The sequence below is a fragment of the Hakea prostrata genome, chromosome 4 (genome assembly GCF_041222555.1).
Source record: "Hakea prostrata isolate BN-2017 chromosome 4, UWA_Hpros_2, whole genome shotgun sequence".
NCBI classification, from domain to species: Eukaryota; Viridiplantae; Streptophyta; class Magnoliopsida; order Proteales; family Proteaceae; genus Hakea; species Hakea prostrata.
Genome location: NC_142603.1, coordinates 22,511,234 through 22,522,555, shown reverse-complemented (window position 1 = coordinate 22,522,555; position 11,322 = coordinate 22,511,234). Strand labels below are relative to the sequence as shown.

Sequence of the window (11,322 nt, the reverse complement as noted above, 5' to 3'; positions counted from 1 at the left end):
TTATGTCTCTTTGTATCTTGATTGATCATACTATTGTGAAAGTTTTGATCTTGGAGAGAATATGTCCGTCAATTCTTGTATTTATCCCATTCTAGCAACAGTTGAAGATGCACGCTTGTTTTACTCCAATAATGGGACTCGCTTTTTTGTTAAAAGAATAAGAGGACTCAATGACAATGCTGGGTTGGTAGAGTGGTAAAGACTCAGACTTCTTACTAAAGGGGTTATGGATTCATCCATATATATAAAACTCTCCGGTTTTCAAAAAAAAAAAAAGGAACAAGGACCCGGGCTATAGAAATTTTAAGACTGAGCAGACAAAAAATACATAAACCTTGGATGATCTAATTAATAACAATTTTTGGATAGATTAGTTAGGCTATTTTAATTTAGGAAATCAACAGGTCGCTGACATGAATGTGATTGCTAGACATATGCTCTTGCATTTTTTGTTTCTAAGAGTATAATGGACTTAGTTTTTCATAATTTTGCATGATTTGAGGCTTTGTACTAAAGAAGATGTCATGTTGAAGCAAGTTTGGAAATAAATAAAATAAAAACATATTATGAGTTTCTTTTTAAAATGCAATAAGTCCTAGCTCAAGTATGTTTTTTTTTTGACAAAAATGCAGTTTCATCATTTACATGAGGAATTTAGTGACAAAGTGCTCGTAAATGTCAAAATTGCAAGGTAGGAATTTAGTATCTTTTTGTAGTAAGAAGCGTAGAATGTATTTTCAACTATATGAGAAGTATAGTACAGATGGTATTTATAGAAGTTTATACAATGTAATGAAGGAACTGTATGTTTAAGTATAAAACTAACTACAGTAAACAATACACTAACTATATGTTGATGGTGTATCCTTAACACACCCCCTCAAGCACAACGGATCCATTATTGTAAGCTTGTCCCGAATTGACAAAAATCGTGGACGAGATAAACGCTTGGTAATTAAGTCTGCCAACTGATCAACAAAAGAAAAAAAGTGTATAGAAAACTATTGCATGGCCACAAGATCCCCAACAAAATGAAAGTCAATCTCAACAAGCTTCGTACAAGCATGGAAAATTGGGTTCGCAGTCATGTAAGTAACTCCAGTATTGTCACACCAAATAATGGGAGCCGTAGGAAGAAAGATATCAAGCTCTTGAAATGAAGAGCGAATCCAAAGCATCTCAACAGCAACAACAACAAGAGCACGATACTCAGCCTCAGTAGATGAGCGAGAAATAGTACGTTACATGTGAGAACCCCTAGAAATAAGATGATGACCAAGAAAAACACAAAAACTAGTTGCAGAACTTGCCCAGTCTACATCAGAATACCCAGCCATAGTCATAGAAGAGGTCGAGGAAAAATATAAACCCTGGGTAGAAATTGCTTGAAGATATATAGTGAAGAATCCGCTTGACAATTCCCCAATGCAAATCAGTGAGTGAGTGCATGAGCTGGGAAACATGACTCACGAAAAGCTATATCCAGGTCTAGTATTAGCCAAATAATGCAAAGCTCCAACAGTATGACAATACTCAGTACTATCCTCTAAAAGAGTGTCATCCGTGATAGTTAACAAAGGTCCAGAAGCAATTGGATTGGCAACTGGTTTAGCTTCATTCATCTTAGTATGTACTAAAAGATCAGTAATATACTTGTGTTGAGAAAGTAACAAGCCCTCATGTATATGAAGTGCTTCAATATAAAGAAAATAATGCAAATCGCCAAGATCCTTAATAGCAAAGACGGTAGCCAAGGATTTGATAAGAGATGAAATAGCTAGGAGACTATTTCTGGTGACCAAAATATCATCAACATAAAGGGTCACATCCGCAGACTTGTAAAAGTATAAGAAGGTATCGGTACGTGACCCAACAAATCCTTGAGAACCAATAAAGGTAGTAAGTTTGATATACCAAGCACGAGGAGCTTGTTTAAAGCCGTATAGAGATTTTTTTAACTAACATACATGTATAAGACAAGCCTTATCAATAGATCCAGCCAACTGCTCCATAAAGATAGTCTCATTAAGATCCCCATATAAAAAAGCATTCGAAACATCAAGTTGTCGAATAGGCCAATAATTGGAGATAGCAATTGAAAGAATAATCCGGAGGGTAGTATGCTTGACTACAGGACTATAAGTATCACCAAAATCATAGCCTGGCCATTGATGAAAACCTTTCGCAACCAACCGAGCTTTATAATGGTCTATGGAGCCATTGGGTTTTCTTTTAACGTGAAAAACCCATTTACATCCAATAACATTTTGAGTAGGTAAGGAAGGAGTTAAAACCCCTGTACCATTTTGAACCAAGGAATTAAACTCCTCATGCATTGCGTGACGCCAATGTGTAGATTTTGCTGCTTGAAGATAAGTAGTGAGAACATCATCCTCGACTTTAGAAACCAAAAGATTAAGTCGTGATTTGGATTTTAAAGTCCTTGTTTTAGACCGAGTAGTCATATGATGTGAGGATAATATGGCATCCGATTTGGAGTTTGGACCAGCCATTGGTATAAGTTGGGTCGTAGTGACATTGGACGGTGTATCCTCAAATCTAGGAAAACAAGTGGAAGGCCCATCAGCAAAGGTACCCACTTCTTTAGAAAAGCAATTGGGAGGCCCAGCATCTAAGGTACCCACTGCTTTAGAAAAACAATTTAGAGATCCATCAGCAAAGGTACCCATTTCTTTAGGCCCATTATTACCCATCTCACCCAAATTCCCAACATACAGGGGGATGGGGATATTTTCATTAAAATTCGTAGTTGCCTGGGTACATATATCCATATTAGTCCTAACAGCATATGTTCAAAACAGGAGAATTATTACAAGTAGAAACAAAAGATGCTTCATCACATAAGACATAATTTTTAGCAAGCCTAGAAACTAGCAAGGTACTATCAACATCAAGAAACTCAGCTGCCGGCAACCATTGTTCAACAGATGTAGATGCTGCAAATTGCTATAAGGAAACTGACTTTCAACAAAAACAACATGCCGTGAAATAAAAGTTTTATGTGTAGCTGGATCATAACACATGTAACCTTTGTATATTGACGGATACCCAATAAAAACACAAGGCTTGAAGTGAGGATGTAGTTTAGAACATCCATAAGGCCGTAACCAAGGATAGCATAGGCACCCAAACACTTTTAATGACCCATACTCAAGTTTGAAACCAAAAAGAGCCTCTAATGGGGTTTTATTGTCCAAGACAAGAATAGGAATTCTATTGAATAGGTTAATAGCAGTTTGAAATGCCACAGTCCAGAAAACCTGAGGAAGATTAGCCTGAAGTAACAATGCAAAACCAGATTCAATGATGTGTCTATGCTTTCTCTCAGCAGTACCATTTTGCGAGGGGGTATATGGACACGAAATCCGATGAGAAATCCCATTAGCAGCAAGATACTTAAACAAACTTTGAAATTCTGCCCCACCATTTGTTTGAAGAGAATACAACTAGTTTCAACCATGATTCTAAATCTTTGAAAAACAGCTAACATATTAGACTTGTATTTCAAAGGATATATCCATGTATACTTTGTAAACTAATCAATAAACACTACATAGTAACGAAAGCCATCAAAACTAACAAAAGGAGCCGGACCCCACAAGTCACTATGAACAACATCCAAAGGTCCACGACTAACAGAATCAGAAATTTGAAAAGGCAATCGATGACTTTTAGAACATTTACAAGCATCACAAAAGGGAAGAACAACGTAACTCTTAACACGAATAGTTCTAAGTATGTCAATGGTTCTTGAAGAAGCTGGATGTCCAAGCCTTCTATGCTAGTCAATAGCAGTGATAGAAAATGTAGAAAAAGTATTGTTACTAATAAAATTCGTAGTAGCACTCTTGATAGTAGGTAGGTTAGCAGAACTAATAGCACCACCATGAACCAAGAAAGAAATACCATAAAGCCCATTAAAAATCTTGCCTTGCAGCACAACCTGATGACTCTGCTGATCCTTAACAACAAAACAATGTGAATAAAAGACAAAGTAAACACCATTTTCCTGAGAAAACTTAGATACTAATAGCAGATTGTATTTGATGTTAGGTACTAAAAGAACCTCAGACATCTTAAACATAGAAGCACCATGATGAACATACAACAAGCCAACGTGAGAAATAGCCAAGGCATTTCCATTACCTACTACCACGTTTTGAGACCCTGTATACGGCTCTTGAAAAGAAAAATGGGCTAAGTCTGCAATAACATGGCAATTAGAGCCAGAGTCCAAGATCCAAAAAGAATTGGAAGAAGACTTAGAAGAAGATAGGATAGATGAAAACACAAGCTTCCCCACATACACATGATCAAACCTCTAAAGGCATTGAGAACACAAATGTCCCTCAGTGCGACACAATTGACAAATTACTCTTGGTTCTTTCATAAAGGAAGGAGTAGATGAAAACTGACCAGAAACACTTGCAATACCATAATTTGCAGCACCAACATTACTCATAGTATTCATTTGAATTAATAGATGGTTTCGGTTTCGAGAACCATTAACAGAATTATAGCCACCTCTACCACCAAGATACCTTAGATTCCATGGCCTTTGATTACCAAAACGACCTCGAGAAGAATCTTGCGGAGCACGAGATGAACCACTTGTATTCTGAACAACAATGTTAGCAGTGAGAATGGAATTTACAAAAGCAGAAGTAGAAGCTCTCATTCGAACTTCTTGAGCAAGAAGCAACCCCTGAAGATCATCAAAAGAGACTGGTTTAGCACGGAGTAAAACAGAAGTTCCAAAATCTTGATACTGATCTCCAAGCCCTCACAAAGTAACCAACACAAGATATTCATCTGAAATAGGCGCATGAGCAACAGCAAGAGTATCGAAATTTTAAGAATCTCAACAATATAATCACTAATAGACATGGAACCCCTTTGTATTTGAAACAACTGATTCTTGAGCGCTAAGACTCGAGTTCTTGAGGCAGATGCAAACACACGATGGAGCTTCGTCCAAGCTTCGCGAGATGTTGTTGCTGCAACAATATAAGTATCCTTTCAGAAACAGAGGCCATATGCCAAATTAGGATTAGCTGATCTTGGCGATCCCAAAGAACCACAGACGAAACAGGGGAAGCATCAGACGATGGTCTCAGTAGAGATCCATCCAAATAACCATAGATATCATATCCACGAAGTAATGGAGTACACTGTGCCTTCCAAAGAAACAATTAGAAGAGGAAGGCTTGAGAGGTAAGGCTGCTGCAACATTAATGGAGACGAGTGAAGCCAAAAGAGAAGACATCGCAGCCCTAGGAGCGGAAGCCATTCCAAAGATACATTAGGGCAAATGCCTGAAACAGAACCTGATACCATGTAGTAAGAAGTGTATAATGTATTTTCAAATATATGAGAAGTATAGTACAGAGGGTATAAAACTAACTATAGTAAACAATACACTAACTGTATGCTGACCATGTATCCTTAACACTTTTTCTTCCTCCTAAAAGCCCATCCACAGTTCCCCTTCTTATTTATCCTCGACTTCACTCACCCCCTTACCTTATTTATGCAACTTAACCACCCCTTCAGGCAGCAGCACCCCCAAACCCCCTCCGCAAAGAAAAACAAAAAAACAAAAAAAACAAAAAAAAAAAAAAAAAAAAAAAAAACAAAACAAAACAAAACAAAAAAAAACAAAACAAAAAAAAAAAAAACCTACACTAAACTCATGTGTTCTATGATTGAGTAGGTGCTTAGGGTAATCACTTCTATGACTTTGTTTCTTTCTGTTGAAAAAAATTTCTATATGAATTGAGTGATTTGTTTGAAACTGGTATTTTTCAGGAATGAAAAAGAAGGTCCCAGCTCCAGCTTGTTGGATTTCTTTTATTCATCTTCTTTGGTCTTTAAGAATTTGGGAAAGTTTGAACCTTATACTTGATGTGTACATTGATATGGAGAAATTTAGTTTGTCTGCTGCAAAATCTGGATTTCCATTATAAAGTTGATTAATCTTCGGGAGCAACAGAATCATTGCTTCAGGTGTTTGCGCTAACATCTAAAACTATCTGAGGATTGGACTAATATGAGACCAAGGATCAGGTGCCAATATGGTGAGTCCATGTATGAATCAAGTTCAATTGCTACAGAGAAATTTTGTTGTTGGTGGTGGTGGGGTTGTTTTTTGTTTTTAATGAACAATTTGTTCTAGAGTTGCTTGTTCTAAAGTCTACTTAACTGGCAAAAAGCAAATTGGTGAACTTGACCCAATTGGACCGGTCACCATGGGGCATGGGATAGGATGTGAGTTACTGTACTATTCTTAAGGACTAACAATTGGATAAAAATGAATCTCCCAATCTTCTTCTATTTTGGGGGAGGGGTGGGGTAAAAAACCATTATATTAAAAGGAAAGGATTACATCTTTGTTCTTTTACTCTCTTCACCAACCACTTTACATCTGAATTGATAATTTGGGACCATTTTTCAAAAAAAACTATTCTACATATAAGCATTACTAAACCATTTCTCAATCCATACTTTATTTGGTCTAACCAAATGAATTGATTACACCCAACTAGGGATTTTCTCCATCAACTGAATTCTTCCCTCGTTAAGAAGAGCTTGGAGATCTGAGTCTCAAGTCTCAACTAGAAACTCCACAATCCATACCTAATTACAAGTTTGCTCATTGAGTCTCAATTGGAAACTCAACATCTTTGCCTAATTAGTGAACTTGATGATTGGATCCAAATTGGAAACTCGATCTTCCTTACTAGATAAGCGTTTCCAAATTAGGCATATTCGAATCAAATGATAAAAAACGAATAGGTTAATCTTGAAGAGAATTTACCGACAATCTTATTATCTTTTTCAAATTCGTAGAGTAAAGCAACAGCTACTCCCTTGAGGATTTAGTCAAGATGCGCATAAGTTGGTCTAGGCAAACCTCAACTCCAAAAAATAAAATTTAGCTTGCTTTGCAACCACCATGGAAGCTAAAGCAATTAGAGATGCAATAAATCTAAGCATTCGACTTGATCTGTGGGACTGCATCTTTTCTATGATTGTTCGCCACTAATTGCAGCTTTGAACAACCTCAACAATTGTTGACTAAGCTTCTCTTGAGATTATACAGGACATCCATAATTTCTTCCAGCTTTTACCACCGTCAACTCTAGAAGTATTAGTAAAGCATCTAAGTCTCAAGCAAATTTTCTTGCAAAAGGTTGCTCTAAGCTGAAGTTGTGAAGAGTTTGGTGGGTTAAACCACCCAGTTTATTATTAATCCTTCATTTGTAGATTCTAGGATTGAATTTTGGATGATTTTGTTTTAAGAAATTATGCTTTTGACCACACACAAGAAAAAAAGAAGAAGAAGAAAAAAAAAGGGTCTATTATTCTTTAAATAATCAATTAGTAATATTAAGTAAACCCTATGCTGATATTATGGATCGGATATTAGAGACCATATAACCTGACATAGTATCCACTATCTAGGCCTGTAAACGGACCGGATTCGGCTCGGATACACCAGTATCCGAATCCGATTAGCAAATCCGCTATCCGAATCCGAATCCGAATCCGGCAAAAATTTAGAGAAGGCATCCGAATCCGAATCCGAATCCTAAACTTTATCGGATATCCGATAAAAATCCGATCCGATAAAATATCCGATTATGGATTGATAATTGTCACTTTTTTACATTTTTTATTATAAATTTCTAATTTCTGATTACCGAATACCGCTATCCAAATCCGATTAACGATATCCGAATCCGATTATCATATATTTTTAAAGAAAAAATGTTAAATACTTTACTCTATCCGGAAAAAAATTTATCCGGATATTATCCGATCCGATAAGCAATTATCCGAATCCGAATCCGATTGCTTAGCGGAAAGATACGGATATTTTCCGGTAAGAAAATTTTCGGATACGAATACCCTTAAATGAATACGAATGCGAATTCGGAGGCGGATTTCGGCTATCCATTTACAGGTCTACCACTATCTGGGACAGGGAATACTTGTGATAGATGTCAAGTGCATGATCAATTTATAAAAATTTAATGTTCTACCAATCCACATGTAGAAGAGCAGTATCTATTAGTAGTGAATGAAAGGGTATCAGATGTTTAGTCCCAATTATTAGTGGCACCTGTTTTAGCTTCAAAAATTAAGGAAGAAGTATTTGGAGCAAATGGACTCAAATTGCCAGGTCCAGATAGCTTGCCAGACATATTTTATCAATCAACATGGGATTCGGTGCAGTCTGAAGTGGTGTCGATGGTGAAGAACTTCTTCTCTTGAGGTTCTTTTTCCTCTTTATTGAACCATATTTTTATTACATTGATACTTAAAGTGGACTGTCCAAACACTGGAAGAGATTTCAGGCCTGTCAGTCTTTGTAACATTACTTAAAAAATCATGTCCAAAATTTTGGTTAATAGGTTCAAACCCCTCCTACCTCATCTAGTATCCCTCCAATAATCCAACCTTATAAAGGGAAGGCATATTCAAGATAATTATCTTGATAGCACACGAGATAATAGACAAGATACACAACCATAAGAAGAGATAGAAAGGGCAGATGATTAAGAAATTCGACATGAGCGAGGCCTATGACACACTCAAGTAGCCATTCATTCATGCTACACTGACTCATTATGGCTTCCCTCCAATGGATTTAGCTTATCATGTTATGCATTGCATTATCACAATACTCTATTCTTTTGAATGGCAAATTGCATCCTTTTTTCAAACCATACAGATGACTTAGACAAGGGGACCCAATCTCGCCCTATATATTTGTCTTATGTGCGGAAGTGTTATCTTCCCATTTAGAACAAGCACTCAGATCAAAGTCTTCAAAAGATACACAATTGTATAGAGAGAAAATGATTTCAAATCTAGCTTTTGTTGATGATCTCATTATATTTAGCCATGCAACCTCTTCCAAAGCAAGAGTCATTTTTCAAAAAATGATACAAGAATATTGTGAAGTATTGGAACAACAGCTCAATGTCAATAAAACCATAGCACACTACAGTCATAGTACATTTGCAAGCATGATAAGGGAACAGACACCACACTTTCATATCACTCCAGCGTTGGAGACTGACATTTATCTAGGTATCCCACTCTTCCCAGGCAACCTAAACAAAAAACATTGTGTCTCAGTTATCAATAGAGTTAATACCAGATTGCTAGGGTCGAAATCCAAGTTCCTCTCTTCGATAGGAAGATAAGTTTTGATCAACTCAACATTGGCAGCACTCCCTACACACTTTATGTCATGCTTTCGTCTTCCAATGACAGTCGTCAAGAAGCCTGAAAAGACGCACAATTTTTTTTTGGTCTAGTGGGTCAAAACATTTGGTTCATACTACTGATTTGGGGTACTCTCTACTTACCCAAAAGTGAAGGTGGACCCAATTTTAAAGACAACAGTTTTCAGCCTCACTCTTCTATCTCGGAAGACATGGGAACTCCTGCAACCATCACTTCCGTTTTGGGGACGTCTCATAAAGCATAAGCATTTCCCAAATACTTCTTCATCAAAGCTCCAATTCCAACTACAACCTCTTGGGGATGCAAGTCACTCATACTGACAAGAGATATCATTCGCAGAGAGATATTCATGCAATTGGGTTTTGGCAACAATATTCATCCATGGATCGATGACTGGATCTCTGAATAGAGGATGCTTCCCAGTGGCACAAGAAGGTCCAAGTATGATGGCGGAAATCATAAACACTAATACCAACACCTAGAGATCTTTTTTGTACGCGGTGGGATGGTGCACATGTGGAAAGGATTCTCAGCATCCTTATTCCTCTAAGTCCATTAAGGAATAAGTTGGCATGGTGGGGTACTACTTAAGGTTTATTCTTGATGAAACCTACTTATAGGTCCATCTTGGAGTTAAAAAAATTCAAGCATACCACCTGAGACTGCCTTCATATGGGAAGCCTTATGGAAGCTGCCACTGAGAGTACAACACTTTCTATGGAAAGATTCACAAGAAGCTTCCAACTGCAAACATTCTACTTTAACGGGTATTGCCAAATAGATGGAAAATGTTTTGTCTATGGTGCCCAGAGGCCAAGACAAGACCATATCTTCTTGTCCTGCACCTTTACAAGATAGGTTTGGATGTAATTACATATGAATCAACCAGGGCGGGGGGAGGGGGGGGGGAACAACTATCCATAAATGCACAAGTTCAATAGTTGATAAACTATATATACAACTGAGAAATGGGGGAACTATCTCGTTGAGAAAGCTATTCACGCTATGGTCTGTATGGTGCATGTATAGGTTCACAACCAACCCTCACGATAGAGCGGATGGTTACCAAAATTTGGCAAGCTTGGACAGAATTTGGAATACAGGCACAATCCAAGTTAACAATTGTATCTCCCATATTGAAAGGTTGGACAACTCCTACACTTGAATGGGTAGAGCTAAATGTAGATGGTTCATATATGAAGGAAAGAGGGTGCTTAGGATTTAGTTGCATTGCACGTGACTCAATGGCAAGATGATCTTCTGCTTTGGTGAAGGAAGTACCATGAAGGACGCAATGGTTTTTTTCTTTGGATCTGAAGTTCATTCTGGCTAGCTTATGCGCACCTAGACTACATCCTTAGAAGAGTTTTATATAATTAACATACAAGGGACTTCACCCTTGATCCCCAAACTCTGGCCTCCTACATGAAAGTGTTGGTCGTTTGTCAATTGTGTGAAATCCTTCAGATTTCTAACCCTTTAACCCATGATTCAGGGCCACGAACTCGGGCCTCGAGTCGGCGACAACTGTGGGCCATCGGAGTCAAGCCCAAAGATTCTAAAGTAGACCCAATGCAAGTGGATGAACCTTGTGATGACTCGACCTCTCTCCTAGGGTTTAAGAGGAGAGAGAAGGTCAATCACGACAGCGTTAAAAGACGATTTTGGCACATTCGTAGACTGACAATGGAGAGTCCGATCGACGAGGTAAATATAGCCAAATGAAGATAGTTGAAAGACATTTCTTTCAAGCCATAAATCATTGGATTCGGACCTTGGTTGAGGGGTCAACCAGGGCCGGTCAGTTGGACCGGTCGACTGCCATGAACCAACCGCCCCTCCCCAGTGATGGGGCAGAATTGGGAAGTTGTGTTTTAAAACCCTATTTTAGCTCCTATTCACTCATACACGCATTTTATAACGCTAGTGCGAGGGTGAGGCTAGGGGAGGAAGAGAAACCAAGGAGAAGAGTGGATTCTACCCAAACAAAGGCACGCCATACACGCATTTTATAATGCTAGTGCGAGGGTGAGGCTAGGGGAG

General features: G+C 37.9%; 1 protein-coding gene across 1 annotated transcript; it reads right to left on the bottom strand.

Annotated features, from left to right (window-relative positions):
* Window positions 1–1,466: 1,466 nt before the first annotated feature.
* LOC149018520 (uncharacterized) lies at window positions 1,467–5,287 on the bottom strand. Its single transcript, XM_089153903.1, has 8 exons — window positions 5,192–5,287; window positions 4,438–4,726; window positions 4,088–4,224; window positions 3,914–3,982; window positions 3,602–3,802; window positions 3,148–3,296; window positions 1,968–2,799; window positions 1,467–1,835 (listed from the first exon to the last, which is right to left on the bottom strand). The coding sequence occupies exons 1-8, from the start codon at window positions 5,285–5,287 to the stop codon at window positions 1,467–1,469; spliced, it is 2,142 nt and encodes a 713-aa protein (XP_089010029.1).
* Between the last annotated feature and the right edge of the window lie 6,035 nt (window positions 5,288–11,322).

Coding starts and splice junctions, on each gene's coding strand:
- LOC149018520 (XM_089153903.1), bottom strand. CDS start 5,287: ATGTCTTCTCTTTTGGCTTCACTCGTCTCCATTAATGTTGCAGCAGCC. Junction 4,727..5,191: donor GTTTCTTTGGAAGGCACAGT/GTACTCCATTAC, acceptor GATGATCTTCAG/GGGTTGCTTCTTGCTCAAGA. Junction 4,225..4,437: donor TGGTATTGCAAGTGTTTCTG/GTCAGTTTTCAT, acceptor ATGTTATTGCAG/ACTTAGCCCATTTTTCTTTT.